A 26,032-nucleotide genomic window follows, 5' to 3' on the forward strand; every position below is an offset into this window, starting at 1 on the left:
TACCTAGAACCTTTAACATCAAAATAACTGTTTTTGGAAGAAAGGGTTCTTAGATGATTTTTTAGAAGGCAAGAAGGGTTCTACATGGAACCATATGTAACATGCTCTATTGAAGGGAGATTTTCAGAATTGTTTGTTTTACTGTAATATCTGTGTACATTGATTGGTTGATTAATTGTATGCTACACAAAGATAAATAGCATACCGTTTTCTAAACTAATCCAATCTGTTAGTAATTGGATTTATTGCACCCGTTACTGAGATGGTTGTTCCAGTTTATATGATTGAGGTTGTCTCACTGTTCAATTTACCCTACCCTGGCAGTCATTCTGAATGCAGGCTGCGGTTGATCAGCAATTCCACTTGTTGGATATTCTAACTCTGGGCTGCATAATGTGACTTGCAGGCCTGATATGGCCTGTAAACCAGGAGATTCCTAACACCATTGTGTTAGGGTATAACTAGGCCCTCAAAGAAAGGCCTTATGGTATATGTAATGTATTGGCATAAGTAATGACTTTTTAAAGTCTAATAAGGCTGGTGGATCTATTCATAGAGGATTCTTGAAAGAACCCTCCAGAGATTAAAGGGTTCTCGGTAGAACCCTTCATAGAAGGTTCTAGGAAGAACCTTTAGATTATAAAATTGTTCTTGGTGGAACCCTTCATAGGGGGTTCTAGGTAGAACCATATACAGGGGGTTCTTTAAATTACACTACATAGAGGTTTCTAGATAGAACCCTCTGCAAAGGGTTCTACTCAGCACCAAAAATGGTTCCCTTATGTGGACAAACCGAAGAACCCTGTATGCCTCTACTGAGCACGTTTTTCTAATAGTGTATTGTAAGCATGCATGTGGGGGTTGGCATTATTTCATGACAGGCTTACAATTGACTGGCTCAGTGAAAAACCCAGGGTACTGTTCAGTAGGGTACAACGTTAAAATGTTCCTCAATGGGAAATTAAAGTGTGTGTTCTTATTGGAACTCCCTGTCCTCCCTGTTTTACTCTGTTTTAAAAGGTTTTCCACTCAAGTTGATCCAGTTGGTAACCATATTTTTGTTAAACAGATTAGGTTACCTGGCACCGCCAGAGTTCAGATGAAGTGTACTAGAACACACACAAAACAATTATGCAAAGGATTGGCTTACATTTCCCTGGAATTATGTTGCAGTTTAACTGTCCAATTGTTTTGTTACTTGCTAGTGTAAACATTCAGTGAAAAGGAAGTTTTCCGATGAGCAGACTCTTGGGCTAAAATGTGAATTATAGAATATAATAGAATTTAGTTCTAATGGAAATGAGTCTTCTATTTTCAAAACCAGCAATTTACTTTCTCCCCCTACTTTTTCCCCCTGCGTTCATCTGTGATATACAAGTCAGTATTTGAGGTCCATCCATGTCAATTGTATAAATCTGAAGTAAAATTGTAATAATCTAAAAGTTTAAATTAAACTATGGTGAGAGCACCAGCCATATGGACACATTAATACACTGTCATTTATTAGCAAGCTAAAGAAATGAGAGCATAGAACTCAGAGATAGCCTATAGGCCAAGGCAGCAGTAGGCCTATAACTTCTATTTTCAACTAAGTAAAACACATAGGCATAATGCCGACAAATAAAAACAGTAGAAAATATTGATTATTTCAATCACATTCATCTCTCTACCACGCCTGTCTGCTTCCCTTTCTATCTCTCTTGATTTGAGCTATTGCTAGTGACGTGCAACATTGTGTAAAATACCGGCCTATGGAACTTGCAACATTGTATCAACTAGCCTATTCCGGACCCTCAGAGTTATTAGTTATGTAGTCGACGTGATGAGTTAAGAGACAATCGGAAATCAAATCCGACGTGATGAGTTAAGAGACAATCGGAAATCAGACATTGCAAAATCAAATCAAATCAAATCAAATCAAATCAAATCATTGCACTACCCAAATTGCGGGCTTCCCAAATAGGCATAGGCCTACACACTTGTGATATGATATTTTTTAAAGAAGCTAATGATCCTCTGTGGCTAAGTCGTGCTCCCTGGTGAAGTATTTTTTATGATTTTGTTTAGAAATTAGTAATTATATACATTTGGCGAATCCATTTACTTTAGGGCAATCCAGCATCCTAACAGTGCACGGTGCATCTGCCAGCTTTCCTTTCCAATTCGCAAGAGGCTGACACCAGAGAGCTGTATATAATGACGAGATGCTTATGTCTCCACCATTAACAATGGGAGTCTTCGTCCCAAAAATGAGAAGCAGGCGACAAATTTATATCAGCATATTATTTCCATAGAAAAGCACTGGGTTTATAACGGATTTATTTTGCCACCAGTGAGCCCTCTCGCTTAGCCTCTTCCTCTCTGCTGAAACAATATCACCGGAGAAATCATCCGAGCGAGCGAAACAGCGCCCCTCTATGTGTAGCGCATGTATCTGAAGCTGTCTGGCCAGAAATAGTATGACATGCCATACTCTTTTGGTCCAGACAGCATCAGATACATGGTCTACACATACTGAGACAGAGGGGCACTGTTTCGCTCGCTTGGATGCTTTAACTGAGATTGATGCATCTTTATGTCGGCCAGCGTCTCGGTCAAATAAATGATCAATATTTCAATATTTTATTTAGACGGGCATGGCGGTACGGTAGGGTGGGCGGGTCTGCCCCCCCCCCATAACGCCGGGTCGCCGGCCCTGTGATAGAGGAGAGGGCGCGTTGTTGTGAACCTGGACGGAGAGCAACTTTCTATTTTTTGTAAGATTTTATTTTTTAAGCAAAGCATACGCATACAACTGACAACATACAAAAGCACACAGATTTCCACAACTTCGCACCTGCAACACTCCACCACCTGGCATCAAACTGCATCATTTTGTTTCTCGCCATTGCCCACGCACTTTCAACATTTAGATCACGTGTCAAACACAAGGCCAGCGGAGATAATCCGGTCTGTGGCACGTTTCTATTTGCCCGCGCAATGATTTGGGTTGTCAACTAATTTAGGCTCGCTTCCATACAGCCCGCGATGCGCATCACTACAAGTCACAGCAAGCACTGCCAACTTGCTGCACGATAAACCGCAGTACATTACCACCACACACCTCTCCTCTCAGACCCACACCCACACATGAGCCTGCTTGCTAGTGGTTCCAACGGTCATTACTGTAGCCTACAGAAAATGTCATTTTGGTTGTCAAAAGGTTACAAGATAAAGGATTCACACCCCACGCGGGTATAAATTACTACTAAAGGACAATAGGACACACTAGCAAGTATAAATTAGTCAACAGTTGAGTAATTAGGAAATTACAGTGGTGTACTTAAGTAAAGTACTACTTAAGTAGTTTTTTGGGTATCTGTACTTTACTATTTATGTTTTTGACTACTTTTACTTTTACTTTGCTACATTCCTAAAGAACATTCCTACTCAGAGCTACAAAGGGAAAGTCATTCTTCTTTGAAAGTTGATACACTTGTAAACTCACTTTTGAGAAAAGGGCCTTTGAATGAAGCATGTAATGCTATAAATTATGTCTGAATGTTGGAGTATGCCCTTGGCTATCTGTAAATGTAATAAAAATAGAAAATGGTGCCATCTGGTTTTTAATATAAGACATTTGAAATTATTTATACTTTTACTTTAGATACTTCAGTATATTTTAGCAATTACATTTACTTTTGATGCTTAAGTATATTTAAAACAAAATACTTTTAGACTTTTACACAATTCGTATTTTACTGGATGACTTTCACTTTTATTTCAGTCATTTTCTATTAAAGTATTCTTACCTTTACTCAATGTTGACAATGGGTACTTTTTCCACCACTGTGAAATTACAGCCTGATGCACTCGCATTGGTGAATTCAACTTTAATTGCACTGCTGCTATCGTGTGTCCAGTTTATCGCGCAGCAGAGGGAACGTATACAGACAGACACATGCCATAGTCCTAACTAGGGTACTAAATTGTTGCAGTCTGGCTTCGGTTTTTAAAGATTGACATTGAATAGCCGAAAAACAAAACTTAGCAAAAAAACACAATACAAAGGAGAAACATGTAGGCATATTACAGCTAAATGTAAGCAGTAGTTTAGGCAGGTTTATCAACTACAAGACATTTTGAGTGCACCATACAGAAATGCTGCATTCATCTGCACTGGTGATCCATGCAGTGCAAAAAAAATGAAAAACCTGTTTTAAGTTTAATGTTACAACAACCTAGCTACATTTTTGTTATTGAATGCTTTTTGATTAGCATATTATACAAATTTGCAGGCATAGCAGCAAAGGCTGGACAAATATGATTTATCTCTTCTTTTGTTTTAATATGTAGAAATATGTACAGCATCCTATGGACATAAGTGGACATTAAAAAGGGCCTTATTTTTTTCTAATAAAAACTAACAGAATAGGATATATCTGGCCTGGGAATTCCGTTGTGTTTTTTCAATATGGCACTTGCTCTGATTAAGATTGACACCCTTGATTTAGAAAATAATGCATTTAACCTTTGCATTGTGTTAATGATGGAGGATTGGTTGATTCCCAGTTTTTAAGTATATATTTTTTCAAGGTGATTGACAAAAAAAGTATCATCCAACCCATCTCACTGCACCCTTGTATACCAGGTCTTGAAATAAGCAAACAGACAGATTAAAAGTACATTTACATTTGTAATACACCTGACAGCCAACTTTCTAACTCCTCCCATAACTTTTGGACTTTATAGCATTCTCTGAAGGCATATATTATTGAGTCATTGTTAGTTTTACACTTAAGACGTTTTGTTATTTTTGTTATTTTTGTGTGAAATACATTCTTTACGTTAGTTTATACTGCATTTTTGTTAACTGTAATTTCGTTAGTTATGTTCCAACATTCCCTCAATCTTGTTCCAATATCAGTTATTTTTTAGTCTTGGTTCCAATAGTTTATATTTTTTCCTAAGCGACTGTCAGTTGGATAGGCTCTGCAAGGTTTTGTATATCTTACCTATCATATGAATATCATTTTGTGACTCAAATAGGAAAAAATATTTAAAATCAACATTTCTTGATATTAAACTTTTAAGTTGCATGTAGGTTCTTTGAAAATATCTACATTGGTCAATCCAAAATTGCTTTTTTATCTCTGTCATGGAAATACATGTATATTCTATTACCAAGTCATTTAAAGTTTCTATGCCTTTAGTTTTCCATTTAGACCAATTTATCTGTGAATTCTGAAAATCTATCCAAGGATTGTTCCATAAGGTTGTGTTTTTAGGGAGTGATATTGGTTCTAGTATAATATGTTTCAGTTATAGTGTTCTTTACTATGAAGTTGTTAATGTTCTTAGCTTTATCCTTTGAAAATAGACACATGAAAAGATTCTGAGGATCAGCATGTGCATCTTCAATATATAACCATTGTTCCTCTTTAGTGCATTTAACTATATGTCGCAAGTAAAATCTCTGGGTGGCGAGTTGATACAATCAAAAACCACACTTTCATTACTACTTAAACAGGACCCAGGTGGTAAGTATAAAGATCCAGTCCAAAAACTGGAGGCCTCTTACACTTCAATGTTGGGATGCGAAAATCCTGACGAAATGTATAGCACATAGAATAAAAATGGTTTTACCGGATATTGCTCATCCTGATCTGATAGGTTTTTTACATGAATGATATATTGGAGATAATATACTAACAATTACTTGAAACAATTGAACATTATGAAACATCAAAGATTCCAGGCCTGGTCTTCATAGCAGATTTTGAAATGGCGTTTGATAAAGTACGACTAGAATTTATATATAATGCCTGGATTACTTTCATTTCGGTGAATCTCTTATACAATGGGTCAAAGTTATGTACAGCAACCCCAGATGTAAAATAGTAAATAATGGTTACTTCTCAGAAAGTATTGAGCTTTTAAGACAAGGCTGTCCATTGTCTCCATATCTATTTATTATGGCCATTGAAATGCTAGCTATTAGAATGATATCCAACAAGAACATCAAGGGGTTAGAAATGTATGCCAATGACTCAAGTTTTTTCTTAAGTCCACAATCTGGATCCCTTCACAGTCTCATTGAAGATCTTGGTCACTTTTCTAGCCTTTCTGGACTAAAATGTAATTATGACAAGTGTACTGTATTACGTATTGGATCCTTAAAAAACACAGTGTTTACACTACCTTGTAGTTTACCAATAAAATGGACAGATGGTGAAGTAAACATACTTGGAATTCACATCTCAAAAAATATGAATTAACTTACCACAATCAATTTCAATATAAAGTTAGCAAAAATAGATACGATTCTGCAACCATGGAGAGGTACATACTTTTCTATTTATGTAAAAAATAACATTAATTAACTCTTTGGTCCTAACACAGTTTACTTACTTACTAATGGCACTGCCTACTCCAGACGACTCATTTTTTAAATTCATATGAACAAAACATGCACTACCGGTCAAAAGTTTTAGAACACCTACTCATTCAAGGGTTTTTCTTTATTTTAACTATTTCCTACATTGTAGAATAAAAGTGAACACATCAAAACTATGAAATCACACATATGGAATCATGTAGTGACCAAAAAATTGTTAAACAAATCAAACAATTTTTTATATTTGAGACTCTTAAAAATAGCCACCATTTGCCTTGATGACAGCTTTGCACTCTTGGCATTCTCTCAACCAGATTCATGAGGTAGTCACCTGGAATACATTTCAATTAACAGGTGTGCCTTCTTAAAAGTTAATTTGTGGAATTTCTTTCCTTCTTAACATGTTTGAGCAAATCAGTTGTGTTGTGACAAGGTAGGGGGGTATACAGAAGTTAGCCCTATTTGGTAAAAGACCAAGTCGATATTATGGCAAGAACAGCTCAAATAAGCAAAGAGAAATGACAGTCCATCATTACTTTAAGACATGAAGGTCAGTCAATTCAGAAAATATCAAGAACTTTTAAAGTTTCTTCAAGTGCACTCACAAAACTGTCTCTCATGAGGACCGCCACAGAAATGGAAGAACCAGAGTTACCTCTGCTGCAGAGGATAACTTCATTAGAGTTACCAGCCTCAGAATTTGCAGCCCAAATAAACGCTTCACAGAGTTCAAGTAATATACACATCTCAACATCAACTGTTCAGCGGAGAATCAGGCATTCATGGTCGTATTGCTGCAAAGGAACCACTACTAAAGGACACCAATATGAAGGAGAGAATTGCTTGGGCCAAGAAACATGAGCAATGGACATTAGACTGGTGGAAATTTGTCCTTTGGTCTGGAGTCCAAATTTGACATTTTTGGTTCCAACTGACATGTCCTTGTGAGACGCGATGTGGGTGAACAGATGATCTCCGCATGTGTATTTCCCACCGTAAAAAATGGAGTAAGATGTGTTATGGTGTGGGCATGCTTTGCTGGTGTCATGCCCTGACCTTAGAGAACCTTTTTATTCTCTATTTGGTTAGGGCGGCGTGTGATTTGGGTGGGCATTCTAGTTTTTCTATTTCTTTGTTGGCCGGGTATGGTTCCCAATCAGAGGCTATCGTTGTCTCTGATTGGGAATCATACTTAGGCAGCCTTTTTTCCTACCTTAGTTTGTGGGATCTTGTTTTTGGTTAGTTGCTGTGTTAGCGCTACAAAACTTTACGTGTCGTTTATTCTTTCTTGTTTTTGGTGTTCATTTAATGAACTTATGATGTCCGCCTACCACGCTGCACCTTGGTCTCCTCATTCCGACGACAAGTGTAACAGCTGGTGACATTGTCTGTGATTGATTTAGAATTCAAGGCACACAACCAGCATGGTTACCACAGCATTCTGCAGTAATACACCAACCCATCTGGTTTGGGCTTAGTGGGGCTATCATTTGTTTTTCAACAGGACAATGACCCAACACACCTCCAGGCTGTATAAGGGCTATTTTACCAAGAAGGAGAGTGATGGAGTGCTACATCAGATGACCTGGCCTCCACAATCACTCGATCTCAACCAAATTGAGATGGTTTGGGATGAGTCAGACCGCACAGTGAAGGAAAAGCAGCCAACAAGTGCTCAGCATTTGTGAGAACTCGTTCAAGACTTGGAAAAGCGTTACAGATGAAGCTGGTTGAGAGAATGCCACGAGTGTTCAAAGCTGTCATCAGGGCAAAGGGTGGCTATTTAAAGAATCTCAAATATTTTATATATATTTTGATTTGTTTAACACTTTTTTGGTTACTACACGATTCCATATGTGTTATTTCATAGGTTTGATTTCTTTACTATTATTCTACAATGTTGAAAATAGTAAAAATAAAGAAAAACCCTTGAATGAGTAGGTGTTCTAAATCTTTTGACTGGTAGTGTACACCTCCACCTTTCTTGTTGACCTCATGGTAACATTTAATTCCTGTCCTGCAGCTCAGTTCAAAGGGACGACTGTATCTTTGATGTGTCTGGATGGTTTAATATATAATCCACAGCTTAATTATTAATTTGACCACGCTTAAATATATATTCAATGTCTGATTTGTTATTGTTACCCATTTACCAATTACTGCCCTTCTTTATGAGATTTTGAAAAGCTCCCTGGTCTTTACAGTTGAATCTTAGCTTGAAATTCAATACTTGACTGACTGACCACATTTTACTCCTGAACTAATGTAGGTTTGCCTAAAGAAATGGGCTGAATACTTTTGTAAAATGTGTAGAATAGCGTGAAATTAGCTATTAAACAGCACATTTTTCTGTCTTCCCCATGACAATGTGTTGAATTGCAGGAAATGTGCTTTAAAGGTAGACTCAGCGATATGAAGTAGATGCAGAAAGTAACAACTAAGATTGTTGAAGCACAAGGCTTAACTTCTCCCCTGTTTTGGTCCTGTACCAGTCTGCATGCGCAGATACTGTGTGTGACTGTGTGAGAGCAAAGTCTTGCATCTTGCTCATCTCAATATCTGCGGTGCTGCTCTAAAACAGCAACATTTTGTCTCAGCCTCATTTCAAAATGTGTAGAAAAGCATGATATTAGCTATAAAACTGCAAATTGTTCTCTTTGTAGAATTTGGTGTCATTTGACCAAAGCACCGGTTCCAATCCAAGTACATTTGTTGAAAATAGAGCCCTTTGGCAATGCACATTTTGACTCGATTTGGAGTCAAAATGCATGAGCAGAAAATAACCCCATACCTAACTGTAAAATATGGTGGTGGATCTTTGATGTTATGGGGCTGTTTTGCTTCCACTGGTGCTGGGGCCCTTAGTCAACGGCATAATGAACCCAGTACCAGGATATTTTAGCCCAAAATCTGGTTGTCTATGCCATAAGGCTAAAACTTGTCCCCTAGTGGATCTTCCAGCAAGACAATAAACCCAAGCACACAACAAAATCCACAAAGAAATTGTTAATTGGCCACAAAATCTAAATGTTTGAGTCTACGGACTTCAGAACCATGGAAAATATGTGGTCGATTGTATATAGAGTGCGTGCGACTCTTCCTCTTTTTAAAATCAACTTCACTTAAAATCACAAAAGTAGAAAGCTTGGTATTTCTAATTTGGCAGGCAAATGTGGTGTTACCTGGCTTACACAATGCAGCCTGGTTCATTATGTAAATCTTTGAGTGATAAGAAATCTTAGAAAATTCCCTCACGCCAATGGGATGTTGTTTTATTCACAAATCACAAACATTGTATAGATTACATCAAATTACTGAAGGGAACACAGTTAGGAAACTCATCCTTTTACAATGAGAAGCCATGGCTGACAGCAAAGGGTTAACTGCCACTCTTCTTAAGAGAGGCGGGAAGTTAGGGATGTCGTCACCGAGTTGCTCATACACCTGTAGCTAGGTAGAACCACATTCATCATACTGTTTACCTAAGTGAAAATAGCTCCTTATAAATATGACCTGAAGTCACATTGAAGCAAGCATTCCTACGCATGCACCCTCTGGCATGAATTTGTCAGTATAGTGAGAACTTCATCACAGATAAGGCTGGCTGGCCATGATGACCAACAACCTCGCCTCTAACCCCACCAAGCAGGCCAGCTGAGGACTCTCTCGACTGTCAGAGCAGAAGAAAGCACTCCGACCACCTGATAGTGTTTGAGACACGGCTCCAGGTATCCTGCCTAATCCCCCTCTCTCTCTCTGACACATCACTGCCTCATGACCTGAGGGCCACAATCATCTGTTACAACCTGACAACTGAAACAGCCAACCAGAGAAGACCACTAGAAGAGAGCCTACATATTAAACTCATCCACCACCAGAGGAGCTTGGGACTTGAGCTTCTGCCCATCTGCACTGTGACTCACTGTGGAACTCTTCGGCACCTGTACAAGAAGTCCATTGACAGACGTGAAGACAGATATCCAGAGTGACAGTCTACCAGCTCAAACACCATCAGCAGCCTGCTCCTCTGACCAGGTATGTCTACGGACACGCCTGGGTTTGGGAAAGATATTGAGGTGGATTTTTTTTAGAATGAAGTGGTAGACTGTCTTGAACTATGCAAGGTGATGATGATGGAGATGTTGATCAGTATAATTACTATGAGTTATATTATTGAGGATGACATACCATGGAACCAGTTTGATAGGAAGACTTTCAGACAGGGATTTACACTGTAGCAGTGAACTGTCGGAGTGTTGTATCTACCATGCCACTCTTTGCAGAAGGGGTCACAGTTGTACTGGACAAAGTGTCATCAAGACACTGATGAAGTATGTTTGAAGGAAACACTGTATTCAGTTTTTCACTCTGTTACTGTTTTTGGCAAATTACAAATTCACTCCGATTTTTTTGCAATATCAGAGGTGATTCTCTTTCTTGTGGCATTTTCATGCACCTCGGATATAAAGTTCACGTGATCTGTTTCCTTTTGATACATTGACATTTCTTTGTTTTTCCTTGCATCCATGGAAAGAGCACCAAACTGCTTTTTAGTACGCACAGGTTAATCACACACCTGCAATGTTTTTCAGTTTTAGTAAGCAGGCCCCAAGGGACACCAAACCAGTTCAACAGGTGTAATGAAAGTTTCACCACCCTCTTCTAATAACTGTGTGCCTGAACTTTGTTTGGAGGTTTAGATGACACACACACAGATGCACACACACACACACACTGAGAAATTATTTTTTAATGCTAGTAAAGTATCGAGATAAAGAAATAGGTGTGAATTTAAAGCAGCCCTCCCTTTGTTTAATGTGTAGGGGAATGCAATGAGTAATACATGACCAAATATCTTTCATATCGACTGAATGCCTCTGATATCACTTTAGAAATGGTTATCTATCAAGGTGTATTTTTGAACCCAGTGCTTTGTTCTAAAGAAGTATTTAATTCACGTGTATACACTAGTCACACACACGCACACATACCCACCAGGAGAACAGAGAAATGGAGCGCGATTGTAAGACACTACCTTCTTCATTTGAATGAATATATCTCAATTCTCAAACTATTAAAACATTCATGATTTGTACATGATGTTATACTCAAACAATACTTTCCCTTTATTGAACTATTTCATTATCCATAGAAGGCCCCCACTTTACAGTATTTGGTCCTCTGGCTATTTGAACTTCCCTGTAATAACTCACCAATTATGTTACACTTGGTATTGGAAATGATAAGCAATCAGCCAAAACCCCTCAAGCACTAAATGTAATAAAAACCTAAACGCATTTCCCACTTCATCACACAACTGCACTATACTGCCATTTATACACCTTAGTGCCAATAGCAAGATACAGCACATGTCATACATACATTCTGGTTCTAGTGCACAGAGACACAGCACTTCTCAACAGTCTCAATAATGAATGTATGTACAGTTTTTCATCTGAGCCCTCCTATTTGCTGGATCATTCTATACTATGTGAATACGGCCAGCACAGTATTATGAGCTGTTGCGGTTAAACCAGCACGTCAGAGGATACAATGCCACCTCCACCTCAGCTGTTACTCACACCGTGGATATGGGCTGGGTTATTTATTGTCCACCTTTTGTCTAATATGCTGTGAGGGCAGATACTTTCATTTGGCAATTAACCTCAAATACGTTTTGTTGACCTAAAAAACTTAACCCTGTCAGTGTCCACCAGTACCTGAGCAACCAGCCAAACACCCCAGGGCCTCAGTCTATAAGTGCTGATTCAGCTATCATGGATACAGTATTGCATGACAATGTGGACATTTATATAAATGAACTTACTGTATATTAATGACATGTTTTTTTAAATTTTCACAACTCTAAGTACAAAAATCTAAACAATTCATCAAAATGGCTCATGTGCACCAAATCTCTTTCAATTTGGATACCTGTTCATACCTGCTTTTCAAAATACAATATTCACATTTTTGTATGATTTTCTTTTAATTTGTTGACAATACATTTAACTATCACTTTATCAATCTGCTCAAAACTGCTAACTGCTGAATCAAAATCGCATATCAATTTCCTCCCGAGTGGCGCAGCGGTCTAAGGAACTACATAGCAGTGCTTGAGACGTCACTACATCCTGGGTTCGATCCCAGGCTGTGACACAGCCGGTAGTGACCGGGAGACCCATGAAGCAGCATACAATTGGCCCAGGATTGTCCGGATTAGAGGAGGGTTTGGCCGGCCGGGATTTCCTTGTCCCATCGCGCTCTAGCGGCTCCTTGTGGTGGGCCGGGTGCCTGCAAGCTAACTTTGGTTGCCAGTTGGATGGTGTTTCCTCCAACACATTGGTGCGGCTGCTTTCTGAGTTAAGCGAGCAGTGTGTCAAGAAGCAGTGCGGCTTGGCAGGGTTGTGTTTCAGAGGACGAATGGCTCTCGACCTTCGCCTCACCCATGTCCGTAGGGGAGATGCAGCGATGGGTCAAGACTGTAATTGGATATCACGAAATTAGGGGGGAAAGGGGTTAAAGTGCCAACAAAAGAATAAGTGCTGAACACTGTACAATTCTATATTTTTACATCATAAATGTATCAATTGAAATCCATTTATGTTGGAAAGTAAAACCAAATCATATATGGATGTGGCTGTAAATACTACATCATCGTCCTCCATCAGCCAGTGTGCTTCAATATTTCAAAGTGGAAAGAGGCACTATGTGCTACCATTTGGAATTATAGTGTGTTGTACAATGCACTGCTATAATACCTGGGTTGTATATAACAATATATTCCACTCATCGTCTGAGTATTATTGATACACTGTGAGCTGATTCATTTTGCCAAGGAGAGAGACATGCGATGCTGTTATCAGTTTACTTAGAAAGGTGATCTTCTACAATGTTGCATAGGGCAGAAATGGAATACACAGCACCTTGCTACACATATATATATTTTTACAGTAGCCAACTGCTTTACAATAACCCTACAATACCGTTATATCGGAAAATCTGTTCCACGTATGTACTGTGTAAAGATAATGAAAGTGTAAGACTGACATATTTCTTAACATGGTCTCAACCTGTCATTGGTTTGCAAAAACAAATTACATGTCAAGTTATAGTCAAATACTCTATAGAAAAAAATGTACATTTAGAAATGTGTATCTTGTATTTTTTGCTATTGGATTAAAAGGTAGTTAAAATTAGTAAATGGTGAGGCTATCATTATTTTGTCCTGTGTGGCTGAGATGGTAGAGCACAGTGCTTGCTACACCAGTGTTGTGGGTTCAACTCCCACGGGGGACAAGTTACAAAAAGCATGAAAAATGTATGCACTCACTACTGTAAATCTCTCTGGATAAGAGTGTCTGCTAAATGACGTAAATGTGCATTTGATGTATTGATGGCAAAACAAAATGTTCTTATGGTATTTAAACGAAAATCAAATCATCATGTTTATTGGTTGCATACACATATTTAGCAGATGTTATTACGAGTGTAGAGAAATGCTTGTGAATATAATGTGAGAAATAACACACACACACACACACAAAAAAAAATACTGCAAAGTTGCTTAGAAGCCAGGAACCAGGCGACCATGTTTATCAGTGCCATGTTATTTTTATGAACCCTAATCAAGAGTTCTGAACATAAGAATGGGGACATTATAAGTGAATCAGTTTAGAGTTTTGTAGTTTTGAAAATACACCACTTACATCGGAAAAATGTGCCAAAGTGATTGAAAATAACTGATATACACAGTGCCTTCAGAAAGTATTCAGACCCCTTGACTTTTTTTCACATTTGTTACATTACAGCTTTATTCTAGAATTGATTAAATTGTTTTTTTTTCCCTCATCAATCTACACACAAAACTCCATAATGACTATACAAAAACAGGTTTTAGAAAGTTTTGCAAATGTATAAAATAAAAAAAATGGAAATATCACATTTACATAAGTATTCAGACCATTTACTCAGTACTTTGCACCATTGGCAGCGATTACAGCCTTGCGTCTTCTTTCGTATGATGCTACGAGCTTGGCACACCTGTATTTGGGGAGTTTCTCCCATTCTTCTCTGCAGATCCTCTCAATCTCTGTCAGGTTGGATGGGGAGCGTCGATGCAATGCTATTTCCGGGTCTCTCCAGAGATGTCTGATCGGGTCGTTGTCCTGTTGGAAGGTGAACCTTCCAGGTTTCCTCCAGATGTGACACTTAATCTTGATTTCATCAGACCAGACCATCAGATCTTGTTTCTCATGGTTTGATAGTCTTAAGGTGCCTTTTGGCAAACTCCAAGTGGGCTGTCATGTGCCTTTTACTGAAGAGTGGCTTCCATCTGGCCAATCTACCATAAAGGCCTGATTGGTGGAGTACTGCAGAGATGGTTGTCCTTCTGGAAGGTTTTGGTACCCTTCCCCAGATCTGTGCCTTGACACAATCCTGTCTCGGTGCTCTAAGGACAATTCCTTTGACCTCATGGCTTTGTTTTTGCTCTGACATGCACTGTCAACTGTGGGACCTTATATAGGCATGTGTGTGACTTTCCAAATCACGTGCAATCAATTGAATGTACCACAGATGGACTCCAATCAAGTTGTAGAAACATCTCAAGGATGATCAATGGAAAAAGGATGCACCTGAGCTCAATTTAAAGTCTCATAGCAAAGGGTTTGAATACTTATGCAAATAAGGTATTTCTGTTTTAAATTCTTTATAAATTTGTAAACATTTCTAAAAATCTGTTTTCACTTTGTCATTATGGGGCATTGTGTGTAGACTGATGAGGACAAAAATGTATTTAATCCATTTTAGAATGAGACTGTAACAACAAAATGTGGAAAAAGTCAAGGGGTCTAAATACTTTCCGAATGCACTGTATTCCCATTGATTCTTGAAGAATATAACTTAGAAATGTCTCATGAGTTTACCCCATCCGAACCCAAAATATCAGCTTGTTTTTAATCAAATGTTTGTAAACAATGTAAAGGTAAACAAGTGCTGTATAGCCTCAAAACATGGTTAACATTGTTATTTTGATATCATGGATGGTCAGTCCTTGCATCCATAGCTCTGTCTATGAGTTTGAAAGTGGTTACATTCCTCCAGGCCCATCCCTCAGTTTTTAAAAACAACCAAAACAGAGGGCAGGTGACCACTTTGTTATTGTTTCAATTAAGGATTCTAGCTTTTAATGGGACAATGCTACTTACTTCATCCTAGATGATCACCTCTTAACCCAGTGATTATAATGGATAGACTGGATGCCAGTATACTCACATGTAGTTTAATTTAATGCATTAGCACCCAGTCTTGACATTACATGATGTCTGTTACCTTATGTTTAAGTGATAATGTCTGAGAAGCCGGTGTTTGGAGGGTATATTGGCACGGGTGTTGTTAGGCCCGAGACGAGGCATTATCACTATCATAAAACGGTAGCCTATCGGTAAAGGACGCTGGGTCAGTATCCGAAAGGTTGCTGGTTCAATTTCCAGAGCTGACTAGGTGAAAAATCTATTGATGTGTCCTTGAACAACGCACTTAACCCTAATTCATCTGGATAAGAGTGTCTGCTAAAATGTAAATAACAATTTACGTATTTTCATCAAAAACATTATTTTAATGAATGTATTCATACTATTTCATCCTTCCACGATATATAGTAGCGACACAAATCTAAGGTTGCTAGCCAAGCCGGCTGGTCGTTTGTTCTTTCGGTTCGGTTGCCAGAGACGCGACTCGGTCTTAAATCTTTTTGTTCTGTATCTGGACGTGACCCAGTCCTTCGTTCTATTGTCAATGTTCTTATTGGTAGCTGGGCAACTACGGCTAATTTACAGTCACGTCAAACGGTGCAGTCAGAATAACAGCAAAGTAGCTGCATTTGCGTTTGTTTAAGCTGTTTTCTAGTGACATTTATCTGGATACATCCATAACAATGAGCTAATGATGGGCGATTTCGTCTGGCATAGAAAATGTGGACTCTCTTGCCAACAACACAGCTAACACAATCACTTCAAACTAAAGCTGGAAAGACTGCAAACGGGCTGCATTTCGTTTAGTTTGACCTGTTTTCTATTGACATTTGCATACATCCATAAAGATTATGCCAGCAGATTCATGATTTTGACTGTCTGCGAAAAGCTGTCTGCCTGTGGGTCTGGTTAAGACACTTTCATTACTATGGGACAGCTGTAGATCGAAGTTGAATATTGAAACAATGTTGCAAATGTCGGAGAGACAAATCAAATCAAATTTATTTATATAGCCCTTCGTACATCACCTGATATCTCAAAGTGCTGTACAGAAACCCAGCCTAAAACCCCAAACAGCAAGCAATGCAGGTGTAGAAGCACGGAGACAGACAGTAAGGTTTATACAAATCGCCACTGTTGGAAACTAAATGTTAGTCTAAAAGAAATGTGAGATAATGTGTAGATGCTTTTTATAGTGGAGATCAAGTTTATAAATTGCCTGCCTGGGCTGATGAGACAGTGGATTGCGCAGTCAGATGGAACAGAGTAAATAGGCATTTTAACGTCATAGATTTAGCCAGTGGTAATTTGTGGAATAGACACCATCTGGAATGCATTTTTAACCAACAGCATTCAGGATTAGACCCACCCGTTGTATAATCTCACAGAACCAACTATCAAACTAACTGTCATTTGTCACTTGTAGCGTTAGGGTAAAGCCCATTTATGCTTGATCTGTAAATGTGGTCTCAGGCTCCATGTGGAGGATGTGACGTAATCGGAACCTCGGAGGCACGAAGAGGCCAAATTGAGCTACTTACTGCATCGCTGTGCACCTCCCAAATTTTGTAACAATGTACAGGGCTCCTTATAGCTCCGCACTGACATGATTGGTTGACAGTAGAACACAAACTCACTTCCTTGACAACTTCCCTCACTTCTGCTCCGCGAAGCACTTAAAGTATGAATGCCTTGACTTCTGCAGAGGCCATGTCCCTGTAAATCCTGCAGGCCAGTACAGACGTTGGATTGACCAAGCAGCGTATGCATTGGTTGTGCAGCGCCTTTCAGGGTTTCTGTAGCTCTGACTAGGGGAAGAGGTTACTGATAACATGACAAAAAGTCAACCCTTTGAAATTCTTACACACCATACTCAAACGTGCAACTCTACATAATGAAGTGTTGTTTTTATGAAAATAGATTGGTTAATTCAACATTTCAAAGAAAGTACCAACAGAACAAACAACATTAATGAAATGTCATGTTTGCTTTCCGATTACTACTGTTCCATATTTTGACATTTAGATACGGTTTCAATGTTGCATTAGGACAACACTGTCTGAGGGAAAAGCTTGTCATGTGAATTGAAAAGGAAAATAAGCCAGTCAAACAAAGTGACTAGAAAATTGTAATTAGAAAGTGTCACTCATGGATGACAGATTATTTTTTTCACCAGACATGATAAAATAAAAAATAAAAAATTCCTACACCTGACATTTGCTATGTCGATATGTGAACAGTTTGCCATCAAGTTCGCTATTGTTTTGAGACCTTTCGGAAAGGGTCTTTTTGTGTATCCAGGATAAATCCCTTTATATAACATGCCTGATGAAAGTCTTCCTTTCTGATCTCCAGTACTGTTGAAGCTATGGGGAGTCCAGGCTGTGACCGCGTGGGGAGCACAGTGCCCCTTCCCCTGATGAGTTTAAATGACTACCCCTACAGTGTGTCTGCTCTGAGGGCCTGGGAGGAGGAGGACACCAAGCCGCCCCGTGGACTGATAAGTGTGCCTAAACACACCCTGCAAGGGGTGTTCCTGCCCTGCTCTGACATGCTCCTCACTGAAGACAGCTTGTGGCTGTTGAAGAAGAAAGAGGCAGCACCCCCTGAGCCCCCCTGTAAGCCCTTGGAGCAGTGCCCTGTCATCGACAGCCAGGGCCTGGGGGTGGGCCTGGGATTGGAGGTCCCCTCTGGGATAGAGGGACAGGTGGAGGAACGCTGTCTGGAGCAGGTTCAGAGCATTGTGTTGGGAGAAGTAATGAAGGACATAGAGACCGCCTGCAAGCTGCTCAACATTACCCCAGGTAGGAAAACTGTTTAACTACCAAGATATTGTGTGCCTGTAATTTGTTACCATATTGTTACCATGGTATTACGGTTATTATTACTGTTATTACTGTGCTGTAAACTATGCTACTGTTTCATACAGTGCCTTGGGAAAGTATTCAGACCCCTTGACTTTTTACATGTTTTGTTATGTTACAGCCTTATTCTAAAATCGATTTAAATAACGTAAATCCTCAGAAATCTACACACAATACCACCATAATGACAAAGTGAAAACAGGTTTTTGCAAATGTATTAAAAAAAAAACTTCTTTACATGAGTATTCCGACCCTTCGCTATGAGATCAATTGAGATCAATTGAGCAAAAACCATGATGTTAAAGGAATTGTCTGTAGAGCTCTGAGACAGGATTGTGTCGAAGGCACATATCTGGGGAAAGGTACCAAATAAACTATGCAGCATTGAAGGTCCCCAATAACACAGTGGCCTCCATCATTCTAAAATGGAAGAAGTTTGGAACCACCAAGGCTCTTCCCAGAGCTGGTCGCCCAGCCAAACTGAGCAATCGGGGGAGATGGGCCTTGGTCAGGAAAGTGACCAAGAACCCGATTGGTTCAGTGAAGCATGGTGGTGGCAGCATCATGCTGTGGGAATGTTTTTCAGTTGCAGGGACTGGGAGAGTAGTCAGGATCGAGGCAAAGATGAACGGAGAGAGATCCTTGATGAAAACCTGCTAGAGCACTCAGGACCTCAGACTGTTGTGAAGGTTCACCTTCCAACAGGACAACAACCCAGACAGGACAAGCAAACAGCCAAGACAACGCAGTAATGGCTTCGTGACAAGTCTCTGAATGTCCTCGAGTGGCCCAGCCAGAGCCCGGACTTGAACCCGAACGAACATCTCTGAAGAGACCTGAATGTAGCTGTGCAGCAACTATCCCCATCCAACCTGACAGAGATTGAGAGGATCTGCAGAGAATAATGGGAGAAACTCCCAACATACAGGTGTGCCAAGCTGGTAGCGTCATACCCAAGAAGACTTGAGGCTGTAATCGCTGCCAAAGGTGCTTCAACAAAGTATTGAGTAAAGGGTCTGAATACTTATGTAAATGTGATATTTATGTGTTTTTTTGTTACTGTTTTTGCTTTGTTATTATTGAGCATTGTGGGTAGATTAATACAGATTTAAAAAACTATTGAATTAATTTTAGAATAAGGCTGTAACCTACCAAAATGTGAAAAAAGTCAAGGGGTCTGAATAGTCTCCAAAAGGGATAGACCTCATGTCTCTATCAGTCTCAGGGTCTGTCATGTTCACCACAGTTAAACATGTGATCTGTCACTGTCTGTAGAATGACTAGAATAAGGATAAAAGAGCACTGAGAAAAGTCTCACAGTTGAAAAACCCCATTATCCACTGTCAGATCTTTCTTATAAGGAAAGCAAACAAAACAGTAAAGGTCACCATTCACTGTAGGCTGCCCTTTTTTTATGCGACATTGCGACTTCTATGCTAATAAATAAGACTTCTATGCTAATAATATATTATTATTATTATTATCACTGCATTGTTGGGAAAGAGCTCTCAAGGTAAGGATTTTACTGTACTGTTTTACACCTGTTGTATGCTGTGCACGTGGCGAATAAACTTCAAAACTTGAATAATCTCTGAAACTTGAAACTTGAATACCACTGACGCTGGGCTAAGCCCAATGACAGAAGTGTCTGGGGCCTCTCCGCCCTGTGCAAATGCCTCTGTTGACAATTCATCATTTCACACGCCTCATTTCACATACTCACTCACTCACTACTTGTCATAGGGAAGACAAATATCAGTTCAGAAATTGCATACAGTACAATGTACCTCATCGCCTCTGCAGAACCCATGGAGTGGAACTGTGGCAACGTCCAGAAGTGGCTGCTGTGGACAGAGCACCTGTACAGACTACCCCAGGTGGGAAAGGTGTTCCAGGAGCTCAGTGGGAAGGACCTGTGCTCCATGACAGAGGAGGACTTCAGGCAGCGCTCAATGCAATGTGGAGACCTGCTGTTTGCTCACCTGGACATCTGGAGATCAGGTAGGGCAACTGACAACCTTGAACGGATCTGTTAATCAGACTGTGGTATATATACACTGAGTGTACACAACATTAGGAACACCTTCCTAATATTGAGTTGCATCCTCTTTGGCCCTCAGAACAGCCTCAATTTGCTGGGGCATTGACTCTACAAGGTGTCGAAAATGTTCCACAGGGATGCTGGCCCATGTTGACTCCAATGCTTCCCACACTTGTGTCAAGTTGGCTGGATGTCCTTTGGGTGGTGGGCCATTCCTGATACACATGGGAAACTGTTGAGTGTGAAAAACCCAGCAGCATTGCAGTTCTTGACACACTGAAACTGGTGCACCTGGCACCTACTACCATACCCCGTTCAAAGACACTTAAATATTTTGTCTTGCCCATTCACCCTCTGAGTGGCACACATCCACAATCCATGTTTCAATTGTATCAAGGCTTAAAAATACTTATTTAACCTGTCTCCTCCCCTTTATCTACACTGATTGAAGTGGACTTAACAAGTGACATCAATAAGGGATCATAGCTTTCACCTGGATTCACCTGGTCAGTCTATGGCATGGAAAGAGCAGGTGTTCTTAATGTTTTGTACACTTATATTATAATATGGCATATATTTCATTTATGGTGTGCGTAATTCCATAGAAAATTATTGAATGTTTAATAGCCACAAGCCAAATGAGTACTTGGCTCATTCACTATATAGATTGTACTGTAGTTTTCAGATATTTTCTTAGTCTTATGTTGAGATAACAAATGCGTAATCCTGTTCAATGTTGTTTTTGTCACAGCTGCGTGCATGAAGGAGTGCTGCACACCAGGAGATACCAAGTTACATAGTGCTGACGAGACGTGTCCAGAGGCTGACTCATCCTGCTCAAGCCAGCCCATCCACCTGTGGCAGTTCCTTAGACAGCTGCTCCTCAAGCCACACAACTATGGACGCTGCATCCGCTGGCTCAACAAGGAGAAAGGTTAGTGGGCAGGGGAAAGAGGGGGGAGTGCAGACAGGTGTATGGTGTACATTTTAGCCTGGAATTTCAGCCTGTTCAGGTGGGATAGAGTTTTTGGCCCAGATCATGACATCACAATCTGATCGGATTATTCTGACCAATGACCAGTCATCTTTTATTTTGCATATGATTCCTCCTAAAGGGTACGCGGGCGGGGTAGGCTCTAGATTCAAAACGGTCCGATGCGCCAATCAGGGCAGTGTATGTAAATATATTTAAATTCCTATAAACATGCCCACAGGATCAGACTGAGCATTTCAATGGCAAAAGCTTATTTTTATGAAATAGACACACACAGTAATTTATTAAAAATATAGCGATGATTTAAAAGCTAAAATAAAAAGACTGGATGAGGGCTTTAAAGCTGAGGGTGTCCTAAAAGGTACACTGTAAGGGTGAGAACATTTGGCCATGTGAACTGACTTGGGTTATTCAACATTTGGGGCTTATTGTCCATTGGTTGCTGAAAAAAGTGAAATGTTCCATCTCTGGCATTTTATTTTTCCTTTGAATCATCAGGTATCTTCAAAATCGAAAACTCGGCTTATGTAGCCAGGTTATGGGGCCTCAGAAAGAATCGTCCAGCTATGAACTACGACAAGCTGAGTCGCTCTATCCGGCAGTACTACAAGAAGGGCATCATCCGCAAGCCTGATGTGTCCCAGAGACTGGTCTATCAGTTTGTCCACCCTGTATGAAGCTGTTGAGCAGCCAGCCAGAAGAGGAGAACACGAGTGGTGATGACTGGTGACAACTAACTGAAAAGAAGCCTCTAACTGCTGTTTTAGCTCCAGCATTAACAATGCACTGCATAGACTGCCTCCTGCATTGTGCACTCCTGCCTAATTTCAATATTCTTATGTGTAACCTGATATGGGAATGTATTGTCACATTGCATTAGATATGTAATGTTTTACATTTCCAATATTGTTGAAATAATTGTAATATTAATTGTCCAATATTTCATTTTTACAAATGTCAATTCCATGTTTGTATATTTTTTATCTTAATCACCAGTACATCAGCTACTATTTATTTCTTCATTTGTAATGGTTGCTCTTTTTAGTGCCATTTACATTTCAACATGTCTCTCCTTACAACCCATAGCACTTACAAATGTTACATTTGACATAATTAGTTCTCTGAAGCTTGCTTTGGAAACTACAGTGGACTAAGCTATGGTGAGTATATAATGTACTATAGAATGGATTGAATATGTTCACTGCTGATCTCTAGTAGCAGTCCGATGTTAAGGCCACTTCATAGGTCACAGTCACAGCTGTTTACCCCATACAGCAGGGCCAATTATGATCCTGATGTAGATTTGTAATATCACAGATCTCATTGAATTGAAATGATTTGACTCCGGTGCCCATTCCCTGGCGGAAGAATACAGTCTAATAGGAATTAGTGAATACAGTGACCTACTGTAATATAAGCATTTCAATACCACTGTCACATTTCAAGTGCTTGGAACTGTATGTGGAGTCGAACACCTGTGTCAGAGATTTAGTGATTGGATACATACAAATGTTGGAATATAATATTGAATATTTATAATGACAATGTGTAAGAATGTGTTTAAATACTGAATGTGTTTAAAACAAAGCAACTTTTTTTTTACATCAAGCACCCTAAGACTACAATCATAGCATATCATAACCCATAATGCACAGTCAAAATCCATCCAAAAAACACACATGGGACACGAAACATTTTGTTTGTAGTCTCAACAAACTTGTTTTCCCCTTTCAAACCAATATTGTAATATTGACACCATCACAACAACTTTGATTCAGAATATCATCCTTATTATCATAATCATAATGATCTTTATGCATATTTAAATTAACCTTGTGTTACATTAAGATGAACAGGCACTACACCATTTAGGAGATCAAATTACATCACTAACTATAAACATACACACATCTGCTAATACAGGGGTTTCACAACATGAGCCGTGTCCCCCTTGTGTGCATAAGGAAGAGAAATATCAACATTAAAAAAGCATTTACATATACACCGTTTTTACTGCCTCAATGTAGTTAGGTTTAATTTCCAACTCAACACAGTTGTACAGTTACAAGAGAATAAAATCCTTAAATTACATCATCATTTACACATCTGACAGCGTGGGGTAACGCTCTTATATGGTACATTGACAATTCCATTGCGATGCAATTCATACGATATGGTACCTATTACTTAATATGCTTTCCATTGCTGTTATTTTGTTGTAACACATTTGCATGTATGGTACTACATTTTGTCTTAGTATTTGATCACTTGCATTTTTTTATTATTATTTTATTTACAATTACACAACTCATACACGCTGAATGATAAAGATTTTTGTTTCCCAAAAAATATCTACCCGAGGTGTGTGTGTGTGTGTAAAGGCTATATATTAGTTATTTTTGCTGGGTAGTTTACACTAAGATACATAACTTGTGAGCTGGTGATGTGTTCTCTCAACAGTGATACCAAGACCTGGTGAAATCTCCTCTGAAGCCATAACCAAAACACATCTTGCCAATATAATAATGTTTTATGACATCAAACTTGAGGCGGTTTAACCTCACGTTCATGACCCCTGTTCTGTGCAAAGCTTTCTACTCTCACAAAATTATTGCATGCCTGATTTAGATAGCCCACCATTGGCAAAAATATTTGAATCGGATAAACATCTGATAAACTAGATTTGTCAGCAAGTACTGTAATATTTTCTGTATATACAGTATGTGCATTTAAAGCAGGGGCTGAGTTAGGTGTGAGCATGTGAAGTATACTACCATGAGCAATCTAAAGTAGAGTTAATTACTTCTGTCAAATAAATGATTTCTGATATACTGTATTCACTGTGGTATGCTCTTGTATTCTCCCCTGTGGATCAACTATTGAATGATGAAATAAATACTGAGACAACAGGTAGCAGTTAGTTGCATGACAGGGTTATGCGATAGTTGAGTTATTGCATGAGGAAAGAGTTTTATGTATTTCAGATTTCGGTCATTCTTTGGCTCAGTAGGGGGCCGATTCCGACCCGAGTTAAGTGGCGTAAATGGAACATAGTCCCTTTTAATGAACTTTTATCTCTATGCTTGTACTGACCTTGAATTTAAGCATGCGAATAGCATGCTATTCGTTCGGGGTAGAGATCTAAGAAACGAAGGCGTGACGGAGGATTGTCTACAGACACGCCGTATTCTGACCGTGACCTAATTCCCTAATAATTCCACTACCTTGACACTGTAGCGAATCTGCCAGTTCCAATTGGAAAAAGCATCCATTTTTTTTCTTATATAGAAATAGCAGCATTATCCATGCACTGCAATGTTTCAATTGATAAGAGCTATTGATAAGAGCTCGGTAAATTATTCATCCGTTTGGAGAAGGGGAGTATAAATACACATAGCAATTGTTTGAGATTATTTTTCCTTATGATCCCAGGAGACGAATGTGAAACCAGTCATATGGAAGCTAACTGAAAATCATATCAACATGACATGTACTGCGGCCCCTTTTCCGCAGTGAAAATTGGCCATAAATAATAGAATTTGAATTGTGTGCCCTCATCATTTGCGTGGATGAAATTTGGAGACCCAAGATATAGGCTTCTGTAGGGCTGAACCTGGCTAGTTGATGTTTGTGCATTTGAATGTTTTAATTATATACCCAGGTTTTTCTCCTTTTTATTTTACCATTTGAATCATGTTAAATATTAGCCAATATCGGGAGCCACCGTCAGTAATACCCACATACATTTATAAAACAAGTCACTTTAGTGTCAGTAAAAATAAAATAATTGTAGCTTACATTTTGCATCCTTCTATTCTATTCTGTTTACCTTTCTTTCCTCTGTCACCTCTGTGTAGTTGTTGCTGAGGGTTGCTAGCATTAGTGGATCATATTAGGCTAACGTTGTGCAATAATTTGGGACATGTAGCATATTTGAATCCTTCTGGAACTCAGTAGCAGGTTTAACCTGGAGCCTGGCGCACGGTTCACAACGACTGGACCATTGTTGTCCAACAGTTCCATGATTAGGACTAGATTATTGTTCAACCCTCATACACCTCCCATTAATTCATGGATTGAATTTGAATATGATAACTTTCAGGATCATTCAAACCACTGTATTTTTTATTCATAAATATATTTCATGCATAAAGGCTTTCCCACCCTGTTTTTTTAAATGACTTATACATACTTTCCTAACCCTTAAAATTTGCCTACATAATCTACAAGATCAGAGAATTTCTTAATCTACCAGCTGGTGCTGAAACAGAGATGATTATGCATATATTGAGATGGCTTTCTTTCATTGATCCCTATATTTGGAACCCGTTCTCTAGATGTATTCTAGTCTGTCGTCAAAGTTCTAATTAAAGGTTCACCGTATTTAAAGGGATGGCTTAAGATAAATGTACAGAAAACCCTATTGAATGAAAAATCCCAGAGAAAATCTGTTGGCCAGCAAGTGGGAGGGTTTATTAGCTGTTTAATTAAATGCATTCAGCA

General features: G+C 39.1%; 1 protein-coding gene across 1 annotated transcript; it reads left to right on the forward strand.

Moving 5' to 3' along the window:
- The first annotated feature begins 9,926 nt into the window (after positions 1-9,926).
- Positions 9,927-24,365, forward strand: LOC124045870 (SAM pointed domain-containing Ets transcription factor-like). Its single transcript, XM_046365629.1, has 5 exons — positions 9,927-10,411; positions 17,986-18,434; positions 20,298-20,495; positions 21,287-21,469; positions 22,028-24,365. Exons 2-5 carry the CDS (start codon positions 17,999-18,001, stop codon positions 22,204-22,206), a joined length of 996 nt encoding a protein of 331 aa, XP_046221585.1. The 5' UTR covers positions 9,927-10,411; positions 17,986-17,998; the 3' UTR covers positions 22,207-24,365.
- The last annotated feature ends 1,667 nt before the right edge of the window (positions 24,366-26,032 follow it).

Source organism: Oncorhynchus gorbuscha, linkage group LG10, assembly GCF_021184085.1.
Source record: "Oncorhynchus gorbuscha isolate QuinsamMale2020 ecotype Even-year linkage group LG10, OgorEven_v1.0, whole genome shotgun sequence".
Classification (NCBI taxonomy): domain Eukaryota; kingdom Metazoa; phylum Chordata; class Actinopteri; order Salmoniformes; family Salmonidae; genus Oncorhynchus; species Oncorhynchus gorbuscha.